General features: G+C 46.8%; 2 protein-coding genes across 4 annotated transcripts in view; one reads left to right on the top strand and one right to left on the bottom strand.

Moving 5' to 3' along the window:
* Positions 1–805: 805 nt before the first annotated feature.
* Positions 806–2477, top strand: NPPA (natriuretic peptide A). Its single transcript, XM_027844047.1, has 3 exons — positions 806–988; positions 1125–1442; positions 2206–2477. Exons 1-3 carry the CDS (start codon positions 878–880, stop codon positions 2209–2211), a joined length of 435 nt encoding a protein of 144 aa, XP_027699848.1. The 5' UTR covers positions 806–877; the 3' UTR covers positions 2212–2477.
* Positions 2478–4825: 2348 nt separating this feature from the next.
* The window catches only part of CLCN6 (chloride voltage-gated channel 6), a 33830-nt gene continuing 26012 nt past the window's right edge, over positions 4826–12643 (bottom strand). For 2 of the 3 annotated variants that reach the window (XM_027843946.1, XM_027843945.1), the window contains exons 20-23: positions 12392–12548; positions 10955–11062; positions 10457–10582; positions 5678–8076 (exon numbers count right to left, since the gene is read on the bottom strand). In XM_027843946.1, the coding sequence (XP_027699747.1) occupies positions 7996–8076; positions 10457–10582; positions 10955–11062; positions 12392–12548 (472 nt within the window). In that variant the 3' untranslated portion in view covers positions 5678–7995. Of the gene's footprint in view, positions 5519–5677; positions 8077–10456; positions 10583–10954; positions 11063–12391; positions 12549–12643 lie in introns of those variants that run through there. The other variant, XM_027843947.1, reaches the window with a different exon arrangement.

Consider the following 12643-nt stretch of genomic DNA (forward strand, 5'->3'; position numbering starts at 1 on the left):
GGAAGGCTATGTGTTGGGGGTGGTGAGTGGGGGATATCGACTTCGGGAAAATATTCTCTGGTGTTGATACGTGGGAGCAGAATGCTTGGGATGTTTCTCCCATGGGATGTGTCTCACATTCTATCCTTGGTGCTGACTTCACAGTCTTTACGAAAGAAAAAAAAAACCAAAACTTCTGCTTTACTCAACTACTTGGAACTATAGTCACAGTTGGGAGCCCACATGCAGGAGGAAGAATCTGAATTGAGTGAGAAAGGGCATAAAATTGCTCCAAACATCCAGGCTTGTTTGTGACAGCTTGAACTCTTTCTCTAGGTTGAAGGTTGCCTGTAATTTCCTTCCTTCTTGTCCTTATTTGGACCTCCCAGCATCCAAGCAACAAGCTTGGGGAGAGATGGGTCCTGGCCAGCCATCCTGTTTCCCTAAGTTGTTTCCACAGCAAGGAAGCAAAGAATCCTGAGGCATCTTTGTGAGATAATCAAGGATTTTTTTTGGTTCCTCTCACACCTTCAAAGTGTGAAACCTCTTGAGCCAAATCAACAAGAATGTGACTCTTGCAGCCTAGGGTTCCTGAGGTTGTGACAACCGTTGAAGTGCAGAAGCCACCTCTACAATGAGGTTGTGACAGTCTGCACTGGACTGATAACTTTAAAAGGACATCTTCTCTTGGCCCCTCGCTCCAGTCCTTTATCACTGCAAGTGACAGAATGGGGAGGGGTACATCCCTTGGGCGGTCTCAGGGTGCTGTAGGGGGATATAAAAAGGCAAAGAGGCAGACTGGGAGGCATAAGAGAACAGGGTCGGAAGACCAAGAGCAGAGAGGGGAGAGAAGAGACAGCAAGCATTTGACTGACTGAGATTGACGACCAGTCACAGCATGGGCTCCTTCACTATCATCTCCATCAACATTCTCCTCCTTTTGACTTTGCAGCTTCAAGGTCGAGCCAAAGCCAATCCTGTGTCTAATAATGACCTGGTGGATTTCAAGGTAGGACCAGAGACAGACTTGGCAGGGCCAACAGCAATCAGGAGAGGTATTTTGGCATGGTGCTGATTTTTTGGTCACTTTCTCCCAATGTAATGAACTCATAAACTCTTCCCTTTGTCCCCTTTTTTATTTTTAGAATTTGTTGGAGCGCCTAGAGGACAAGATACCTTTAGAAGACGAGGTCATGGCCTCGCAAGGACTTAATGAGCAGAATGAAGAGGCTGAGGAAGTACTTAGCCCCCTCTCTTCCTGGAGTGGGGAAGTCCGTCCAGCCCAGCGAGAGGCAGCTGTCAATCGGGGCACTTGGGAGCAATCTGAGAGATCTGCCCTCCTGAAGAATAAGCTTCGGGCCCTCTTGACTTCCCCTCGAAGTCTGAGGAGGTCTTCCAGCTGCTTTGGGGGCAGGATTGACAGAATAGGAGCCCAAAGTGGACTTGGTTGCAACAGTTTTAGGGTAAGGAGATATGGGAATGGGATAGGGAGAAAAAAGTCTTATAGCTGCACTAGCATTCAAGCAGAGGGAGAGGGGCTCACTACCAAGGGAAATCCTCAGCAGATGCAGGGACTAGATTCTTGCTCCCTCTGAAATACATGACTCTCCCCTTTGGGAGTATCTGTAGCTACAGTATATTTAGGAAGCTGTAACAATCAGGCTTGATTCTCCAAGGGGGTGAGTGTCACCTGACATACTAGAGAATTAAAACTTCCATAGGACCAAATTGTTTTATAATGTGAGTGGCTTCAATATATTTTCCTTTCCAGAGTTGTAAAATTGAAGGGTCAAATAGAATGGGTTGTTGTTGGTGGTGGTCCTTTATTTTTGAAGAGGATCAATGACATCATGATGTAAAATAAGTAGATAATAAGGTAAAATAGTGGATGATGGGTGATGTCTTGACTTGCTCGTGAAGTAGATTTAAGTGAGGCAGAGTTGCACAAAGTCGTCAGCCTCACTCTCTTTTCCAGAGTCATTGAAGTCCAGAATAAAATAGAATGGATAAGAATTTCTTTAATCACCTTTTATGGTCTGAACTGTCCACTAGCTCTGGAAGTCACTTTAATATGCTAGGGAAAAGAAGCAGTTCAAGAGATAAAGGATAAAGGGTCTTAGTTCTTTTCCCATGTTGTACCTGCCATCCATTCCAATCTCACATTGCCTTCTTTAGGTTGTCTAGCCAGGATATTGTTAACCATATATGTCTGTCTTCTCTTTATAGTTCTGAAGATAATGCACAAAGAGGAAAACATGTGCTGTACCCAGTCAGACCCACAGAAGCTTCAAATCCTTTGGGACTTTGGCTTTATTTTGTCCATTTGTTGTCAGCCAACTGGGCTTTGAATGCGCTCCTGGTTCAAGCTACAGTTTTCTTTTGCCATTTCACAAATATAATTTTGAATGTAGACAAAGTGGTGTGATGGTGGCTTTTGCCCCTTCATTAAATCTGAGTTTAAATCCTAAGCAGCTCAAGGACGAATAAATTTCAGCACCCTGGACAGAAACAGTCACAGCCTGGTGTGATTCTTTGTTTCCTAGGGAAAAAGAGTGGGGGATTCAGGTCTATTCCAACTAGTATATTGCCAAGATAGCACAAAAAAAAAAAATTTTTTTCTCTAAAAAAAAAATCAATTAGCCAAAGGGTCGCCTATCATCATATCTATGGAGGCAAAGAAAAGCATAATGGCCATTTGTTAAGACTGATTCAAATGCCATTTTTCTCCTGTTGTGGCTAATGTAGTTCATATCTATCATTGTATGGTTTTTCCTTCCCATGCAAGTCTTATCAGATTTTTGTTTTGTTTTGTTTTTACACAGACATGTTTAGGGCACATGTTTCTAATGGGACAATGCTAGGAGCTAAATAAACATCAGGTATGCTTCACAGAAGCTGACTACTGGGGTTGGTCTGGCTCGGCACTATTTTCAGTTATTGGATAGAACTAGAATTGAAGGCAGAATAAAAGAATAAAAACGTGTTTCATTTGGGTGCTCCGTGATCACGTGTAAATGAGGTTTTAAAAAGGCTTTCAAACCTCTTGGATCTTAACATCTAAAAGTCAAAATACAATCACCATTCCCTTAATGAGGGATCTAGATGGCTGAATTATGAGACTCTAATGAGAGTTTGTAGCATACCCTTGAGGAAGATGCAACTTTATTAAGCTTTTACTGCCCCATGGAATCCTTGTAAATTAACAGGAGTTTCTCAGGCAGAAGACAACGGCTGGAGACATGGGTTAGCACCCTTGTTCTCAGTAAGTATGGGAAATTTGGAGAAAAAAAAGGGTAAGAAATACAGTAGCCATTAGTCTCAGTGCTGAATGGAAGAGAAAGACAGGACAGGGGATGATGAGCGGTCCTATCCACTTCATCATGGAAGACCATGAGCACTTAGGACTAAGAGGGCCAAGAGCAGAGGCTGCTGTCAGGAACACGGCCCTTTCAAACTCATTATTGAATAGGACACTGACGAGAACTAGATGGAAGCTTACGGCCTCCCAGCGATACCAATGCCACCCAACTGGGAAAAGCACCACACCGCTACAGTACAAAGTAGAAAAGGTCCCGTCTGAAAAGAACTTTAGGGTAATAAAATCTTTGAATAGCTCTCGAGGGGTGGTGGGATTTCCATCTTGTCACAGACGACTTGGGCATTCACATACTTAAGGAGTCAGTCAAATGATTACTTCCTTGACCTTGGGGAAGTGACAAAAGCGTTCTCTATGAAACGAGGTGGTTAGGTGCCATGATCCCTAATGTCCTTGCCAGCTCTCTGTTCTCCTATCCACTGATGTCCTTTGCTGCTCTGAGTTTTTCCACCTCAGGTTTATTGACTATTGGTTCTGAAGGCCATAACCTCTCTCACGATAATTCATCCAGTTTTTTCAGATGCCACCTGCAGAGCAAATAAATTCATCCTAAAATTCATACATGTACTTTCATAATCAGGTCTGCCAGAATGAATCCTAATGTACACGCCTAGGGACTAATGAAATACACCGACACCTATACTCCCTGCCTACCTTTCTCATGCCTTTTGTTTTGGTTTTTCATAGGAATACATGGGGTTAATTCCTAAGCCATTTTTGCTACAGAAAGACAACTAGATTCTTTGAGGTTCCTGACACAGAAAGCAATCGATACAGGGGCTGGCCAAGTGGGATGCATTTGTAAATACACTGCAGGATATTCTAACTGTGACACAAATAAAATCTTGGTGTCCTTCAACAAGAAATTCAGTTGTCGACATGTCCCAGCGGGAAGAAGCTGGAAGTCGACAGAGACTATCAAACTTCAGGAAGGATGATACTAAGAGGCTGGTCTCTTTAAATTGACACATACTGATCCTCAAATTTGAGTACACCCTGAAGACAGCTCCTAGGACAGATGCAATACATCTGGCAGAGTACCAAGTCTACAAAATCCCACTTCATTTGATCGATTCTTTTGTGAAGGCAAACTACGCCACCTTTTGTCTCAATTTTTACCTAGCCTTTGATCACTGAATGGGTGTTGTCTTAGACAAACTGAGACCAGGGAAAGAACTTAGCCTAAAAAGGCCAAGGTCTCCCACTGCATCTGGGGCCATCACCAGTCGTCCTGACCTACATATTGTCACTGAACTCTGATGACTCTGGTGGAGAGAGTGTGGCTGATGACTTTGCACAGCCCTGTGTCACTTAAATCCAATTCACTTTTAAGTCAAGACATCACCCTCCTGATGTCATTGGTCCTCTTTGAGAATGAAGGACTGATGACAGCAACAATCCTAGATTCATAATTTTTATGGACTGACTACAAAGGGAAAAGACAATTAAAAAACATCATGGAAACTAGAGTGAAGGACACAGACAAGGACATTTTATTCTCAGACATGTTATGGTTACAATGAGGACTTCCAAGTGCTAAAAGTTCAAATAAAAATATTTTTGTACAAATTAAAAAATATACTATATATACACAATGGAATTAGCTTACATTATTTTATAAACAAACAGTGCAAACAGAAAAAAACACGTTACCATTGAAATGACTGTTGCAAGGCAATACTGCACATCAACACTGCACAGGTTCTCAGGAGGGGCCCCAGAAGCCCTAAGACTGTCCCATGGATGGGCACACATCATCACTTAGATCTGCATCAGAACAGCATCACAGACAGCAATATCCAGAAACACAATTTCATTTAGCTACCAGCTCTAAGAAACTGTTAGTTAAAATAAGCAAATGATCCGATTACATCATCAGCCAGGGAGCGTGGCTTCATTATTTGTCCTCCTTCCATGTTCAGTGAGTGAAAATCTTGGAAGTGGGGAATTTTGAAATGTCATGTTGGGGATAAAAGCCAAAGAAATATCCTCTTACACTGTGATGCTTACGTTAAGGTGCCAGTCCACATAGCCTGCAGTGCCTGGAGGCTATGTTGAGGGTGTAAAATGCTGGTTTCTTTTACAGAAGAGATGCCTGATGTGGACTTGAAGCCATGAGATTCACATTCCATCTTTTGTAGGTGAAAAGCCGTTGCCTTCGGGCTTTAAAAAAAGGGATGACACAAAGACATCAAGTCAGGAAAAGAAATGCAAGGCCCCAGAGGGCTCTGGGCCACTCATGGTCTGGTGTGCTCCATGAACAATGATCTGGGATGCACCAGCCTTGGTTAGCTCAGACTCCACCATCACTTGCTTCTAGGCCACAGTGATTGTGGAAAAACCTTTCCTGGTAGTGTATAACCCCATACTCTGACAGTCTGTGCACTGGGAAGGGAAATTCCTGGGAGCAGCCCCCAGACATGGCCATATGGATTTGCTGTCCAGCTGAGAAGACAGACGTAAAGAAGAACCCGTCACATCAGTTGTGAGAGGGAGATGGGAAGGAAAAGCGTGAGGGCAAAACACCTGTTCAGTAGGGTGCAATTCTCCTAGTTTGTACAGACTCTGTAGTGCAAAAGGTCTCCAAAGCTCTTGGTAAATCTTCATGAGATTAAAAAAAATGGAAAAAGAAAATGAAAACTATCATGTTACTGCAGCACTCTCTCATGTGTTAGAATGGTGGCGGCCACAGCAGTTAGCTGAATTCACAGTCAGATGGAGACACCCAATTTAGAGGGAGCCAGCATTTTGATCCTAGGGATTTCCGGGATGATGGGGAATTTCTTCTCCACTGAATCGAGAAAAAGTGAGTAATTTAGAAACAAGTTACAGTAATTTTGGTCAACGTGACAAAGAACCTTGGGCAGAGCGAACCCAAGTCAGGCTCACAAGACTCACAGGAGCACCTTGCTCGCTTTCCAACGTGCTGGTTTACAGCCAGGACTGGCCCCAGCTCCCAAACTGGAGCAGCGTCTACCATGGGAACCTCAGCCCAAGCCTCCACAGCAGTGACGGAGGGAGACAGGAACTGAAGCAAGCCCTCAGCTCACCTTCAAGGAAGGAGGAAAACACTAAGACATCGGAGGATGCCACTCACGATACCTTGGGTCAAAGAGAACATAAGCATCAAGTGCGCAGTTAGATGGGGAGGAGGTGGCTGAAAGGCAGAAGCAGAGGAAAAAGAGAGGGCCTGGCCACCAATGCCTGACTTCCTCAGGTGCAGTGCTCAGAGAAGGAACTACTCCAATGGAACTGAAGTAAGCAACAGCCACCAGAGGAGATGAGGCTACCCGCTTCATATAACGCCTTCAATCCAAAGCCTAAAAGAGAAGCTGAAGTCTATGCGCTATCAGGGAGGGAGAGACGTCTGGGTGACCTCTCTCTATCTGCGCTACCAGCAGAAGAACTCAGGGGGCAATGTGAGGACCACAGAGCCTGTGTGAGCATGGCTGGGGAGGATGGGGCTGGGGCACATCTGATCCAGAGCTCCTCAGCCCTCAGTGGGAGGACGGGCCTCACTTTTCATTTCTCTGACTCAACGCACACCTGAGAACGGTCAGGAGGTAAAGCACTAGCCCGTGTAAGTAGTTTCTGCCATCACATAAAAATCCTAAAGAATTTCAGACTGAAGTGAGACCATCTGACCCCAGCAGCAAGTGCCCTGCTCTCAGGTAACTTTGGGTGATGCTAAATTCCTTTGGGCTGCTTCACCAAGGAAGCTGATGGAGCTAAAGATGCTTCTGCTTAGTTATCTTTGGAGAGGAAAAAGGGTCTGAGAGAATCTCATCTACTGGCTTCACACAGGCAGGGCGTGACTAATTCGTAAGCGGCCAAAGGCCACTGGAAACATGGAGAGTGGAGGGGAACCATCAGAGGATGCACAGGGAGAAGCTCTGGCCCTACAAGGACTCCTGGCTGAGGGCGTGCATACATCGACATCCTCGCCGTGAGATTAAACCCTTTCTAACACCAGGACTAAGATTCTAATTCACTGTGCTTCTGGAATGTGCTAGCAACAAACACAAGCCCAGGGCCACCAGGAGAACACTTGCTGACCCCAAGAAAGCATGAAAGTGGTCTTTAAAAATTAAAGAGAAGATGACCAAGTTAAAAATTACATATTGAGAAGGAATTTCTGTTAAGTTTCCCCCTTCCTCAAATTAGTAATTCATTTAATCTTATAGCTGGCAGTACAACAGTGCCTGCCGAAGCCAAAATCCCCTTTCCTCGACTAAGGCATAGACTGCAGAAGGAAAGCTGCAATGAGAAGTGCACGGGATGAAATGCTCTAAGCTTCCTCCTCTAGTGGGTAGGATGTGTGAACCTCTGGTCCCTAGGTAGAGCTGAAGGAAGAGCCAGGGGCCTCTGCAAACATCTGATGGCAAGGAGGACAGCAGAGGGGCAGCCAAGGGAAGGCTCTCTGCTAGGCAGCATCTCAGCTGTTATCAAAAACCCCTCACATCTCTGACCAGCAAAATGTTTGACAACTCCAGCTTTGCGTGCACGTGAGTAAAACCAACTGGTGAGTCCTCCATGCCCTGGGGGAGCTGAGGTCCAGGGCAGAATGGAAAGGAGTCACCCTGCAGCTCTCCCCAGGAGAGGAAGGGCTGCCTTGTAGTTGGAGGGTGAGTCGGTGGGGGTCAGATGGTCTGATAGTGCTGTCTTAGTCTTCCTTGGAGAAATTCATAGGTCAAGTTGTGCCGGGTAATAATCCCAACAATCTGGTGAGGAAAAAAAAAAGACTCAAAATCATTTGTGAGGAATTCACAGATAAGAAGTATAAAAATGACAGCAGTCTGCTTGGCCAGAATAACCTGGGGAGAGGAAGCTGCTGCCGCTGCTAATAATAATAATACTAATTACAGCATCGTGCACTTGTTCTGCACTTTACAGTTTCCAATATGCTTCATCTCATTCTATCCCCAACCCTTTGAGATTAATGAAATGCTTTTTTTTATAGTAATGATAACAGTCTAAAGAAATGCTCATTTCATGTTTCACATGACTGCACATGCACAACCTATATCTGACTGTTTACCGTCTCAGGGAGGGGAGAAAGGGACAGAATTTGGAACTCAAAACTTTTAAAAGATGTTAAAGATTTGATTTAACATGTAATTGGCGAAAAAAATTAAATATATTAAAAATAAATTAAAAGCCATTTAAAAATACTCATTTCAGGAAATGTCCAGTTCCTAGACAAAGAAATCAAAGATAAACCTATAAATCTTTTGGTCACCCTACTAGATGCTTAATAAATATCTATTGAGTAGATTTCCAAGAGCTCAACAGGGAGCCAGGACTGACACACCCCCTGCCCTACACTGGCCTCGGTCTAACTGGTTTTTACTACCTGCCAGCTTGACTTCCCTCCTCCTATCACTGCACCCATGCAAGACCAGCTGCCAACCGAAATCACACTCAACAGCCAGCCAGCAACAAGGACAGTAGATCCATCTCTGAGAAACACAAGAGCATTGGAGAGGGAATTCTCCCATTCAAACAGAGAAGTTACTTTAGGTCAGCAGACAGCCTCGGGACAAGAATTACAGTCAGAGAAGCTTGGGCCAACAAAGAGTAAGTGACGGGCTGAGTCTGAAAGAAGGAAAAATGAAGGCCCAAACTGTCCCTAGTGAACAGCAGACAAGACTAAACCAGGAGTTCTCTCTTGCAGTCCCTGTCTGGCGGGTGCTGCTGGTGTGAAGCTGGGGACGCCTGCTGGCCACATGTGGCCCTTCCTGTCTCCAAGGAATCCTTCACACCCCAGTCAGACTTTGCTTCCATACACAGAGCTTGGCTTAGGTAACTGATCTGACCAAGAAGCTTCAGCGGCCCAGCTCCCTGCTGTCTGCCGAGTGAAGTTCTGACATCTGAGGCTGCGCCCACGTTTGCAGCCTTATGTCAGTGTCCCTCCACTCACTGTACCACACTGCCCTCCGGCTCAGTGAGGCCCAGTGGTCACTCCTGAGGTAAAACACAAGGTCTCTCTGCTATCCACAGCCCTTTACAAGCCCTGGCCCAATCTACCTGCCACCCTCTGTAGTCCAGCCAAACCTTCAGACCTGCCTTTCCCCACACATGACATTCCATTTCCCGTCTCCAGGCCTGTCCTCATGCCTGGAATGCTCTTCCTCCTCACCGCTGCCTCTCAGAATCCCCAGCTCAAGCACCACTTCCTATCGCAGGCCGTTCCTGACCTGTCTCACTTCTCGCTCAGCACAATTACCTTGTATTTATTTTGTATAGACTTATTTATGTATGGCTATTTCATTGTCTTTATCTCCAGTGTCTAGCAAAATGGAGTAAAAGCTTGATAAACACTTGTTGATGTACTGACCTCTCAAGACACCTCGCAGTTTCCGACCTCCATGCCCCTGCCCCTGCCCCTGCCTCCTTTCGGATTCAGACCCCAAGGCCCCACCCAGCCACAAGTCAGGAGTGACTTTTGAGCAAGTGAATGACAGGGACCAGTGGAGTGGTAAAGAGCAGAGCACAAGGCCACAGGAATCAGTCCTGTGTGTCCCCAGGCTCACTGTCCCCTGACCACAGGTATCCATTCCATCCTATCGAAAACTCAAGGCTCAGGCGGTATGTCACACCATGGAGTAAGCCGTCTAGGCCCACCGCCTCTGTGGTCCATGGAGGTCTGTGACACAAAGCCCTGCTTGTAACACAAGTTAATCTGAGTGCGTGTGCGCGACCTGTGTGCCCAGACCTCAGGTCTGTGCCCTCTCGGCCTCTCGGCCCGAGCTCAGGTCTCTGCACAGGGAACCTTGGCCTCAGAGGCAGAGCCTGAAGGAGGAACGGCCACGCCCCCAGCTGACGCACAAACACGGTTCTCTTGGCAATGGCCTCGCCCTCTCCCCGGCTCTTACCCGCCCTCTGATACGCTTATCGCGGATTACTGATTACTGTCCTAAATTACAGTTCCTCAGGTACCTCCTCTCCCCACAAAGGCAGGACCCATGACGTGAGCTTTCATACTGGCTGAATCACACGGATTCTGTTTGGAAGGTGCAGACACTGGCAGGCCAGGGGGCAGACTCCAGATGCACAAGCTCCCTCTCCCTGGCTCAGAACACACAGGTCACGAGGACTTACCTCCCCGACTGCGTTCACCACTGGCAAGTGTCTGAGGCCCATCGTTCTAAAGAGATTGAAGACTTGTGAGACGTGAGTATTGGGCGAGACTGTAAACGGTGACGGGTTCATGTACGGGGTCACGTCCTGAGGAACCAAAGAGTGCACAGATTAGCTGGGATACACTCCACCACCCAGATGTGAGAGACAGCCAACAAAGGGGCTCAGCCCTGGAATCCCAAAGCCCTGGGCCAGAGTCCGACCTTTGGCACAGACAAGTTCTGTGATCACTTCTGAGCCCCCTAAGGACCTCGGAGACTAAGCTGAAGTGAAACTGCTGGTGTGCATCAAGGCAGGGGAGGACAGCCTGGACCAAAGTCCAGAGCTGGACCCCAACCACACCCAAGAGACCCCAGCATCAAGGCAGACTCATCAGAGTGGGGTCCTCCCTCTGACGCCGGTCTCATCTCTCCTTCTCCAAGTTCCCCTCCTGAGTCCTGATGGGACACCCCTTCTTACCACGATCATCCGGGGGTTCAGCAGGGTCAAGTCCAGGTCGTGGATGTCCGGATAGCGGGGATAATCCTCGGCCATCTCGGCATAGGAGAGCCGAGGCTGGCTAGCACTCTGCAGTTCAAACCAGGACAGTGGTCCATAAAACAATCCCGTCTAAGGAGGCTGATCCCACCTATTAGTTGGGGTTTGCCACGAGACCATCCCACTAACTTGAGATAACGAAAAAAGTCCTCCTCAGTGAATCATTATCAACTAGTCTCCTTAAAACACTGCTTCCACCCCATGACTCCCTTGCAAGAGAACCAAAACGGTTCCCAGTGCTCGTCAGAATGACTCCAAACTCATCTCGACGTAAAGGCCCCATGTGATATGGAGCATCTTACCCAACCTATCTCTTACCACACTATGTGGCAACCAGGTACTGTGGGAAGCATGCTGGCTTTGGAGGACCAGGTCTTGGGTTCAAATCCTGGCTCTGTCACTCCCTGCCTCTCTGACCTTGCCAAGTCCCCTTTCCTCCAAGGGTCTTAGTTTCCTCATCTACAAAATGGCACCAGGAAGGGCCAGGGCTTGGGGGGAGGCAAGTTGGGCTCAACCATCTCTCAGGTCCCTCCCAGCCTAAAGCGACGCTTCCTCCCCACACAGACCTTCCACCCCGGCTAGCTCAGTCTGCTCAGTGCCTCACACTTGATGAAGTTAAACACTAACAGTCAGTCTGCACTGCGAGAGACACAAAACCTAGGAATCCGATCTGACGTCATTAACATCTGTCTCCTCATCCTGACTCTGAACCTCCACGAGTTGAAGAGTAAAATACTGGTGTGCACCCACGACCCACACTCCAAACGCAAGTAACTTAGGAGTTAAGTCTCTGAAGAAGGAGCCCTCTGGACCTAACATTGTACAGCTCACACCCAAGGGTTTCTGTCAATACTGAGTGCTGGGCAATGTGCAGGAGGCCATGTTTGGGGAGGAAAATCGGCAAAGTGTAAAGTGATTTTTAAAACTTTTAAGAATCACTTAAAAGTAAGGGAGTTACACTGACTGTGCAAAAGAGTTTGTAAACAACTTGCCACACCTATTGGGGAAAAACTTCCTACCAGAATTAATGTGACTTCTTCTGAAGAAGCCAATGTAAGGGAATTCCTTCATACTAGACATCCAAGTGCAGACACTGTCATTAAAAAAGAACAAACTCAACAGTGCAAGACCAGAGACCACCAAGAAGACCCAAAGACCAGGCCTGGAGGAAGCGATGGCCTCACAGACCACTGCCACTGTCTCTGCCCACAGAAGAGACAACTCAACGGAGGAAGAAGCAATGACAAAACCAGAGTCACTGATGACTCATCTCTTCTCTCCCCGGGGAGCCCGCTCACATCTCCTCTCGTGTGTACTGAGCCATCAGAACCCCAGAATCCATTATGAAGTAAGACTTACCGACTGACTTTCAGAATAGCAAACTCCTCGGACCAGCAACGTGACGAGCTGCGATCGAAGAATCAGGCCATGAAAGGTCAAAGGGCGGAAGCGCTCCTCCATAGTCCAGTCTTCACTGGGGGACTGGTCAGGGTACAGGTTGGGGTAGGGTGTGTATCTGTTACACAAAAATCAAACACAGCCGATGCTTTAGGTTCACCCTAAGCATGCCCTTTCACAGCACCTGCAACAAGAAACACCCCTATGTCCCCA

The sequence above is a fragment of the Vombatus ursinus genome, unplaced genomic scaffold (assembly GCF_900497805.2).
Source record: "Vombatus ursinus unplaced genomic scaffold, bare-nosed wombat genome assembly UNPS02014932.1, whole genome shotgun sequence".
Classification (NCBI taxonomy): Eukaryota; Metazoa; Chordata; class Mammalia; order Diprotodontia; family Vombatidae; genus Vombatus; species Vombatus ursinus.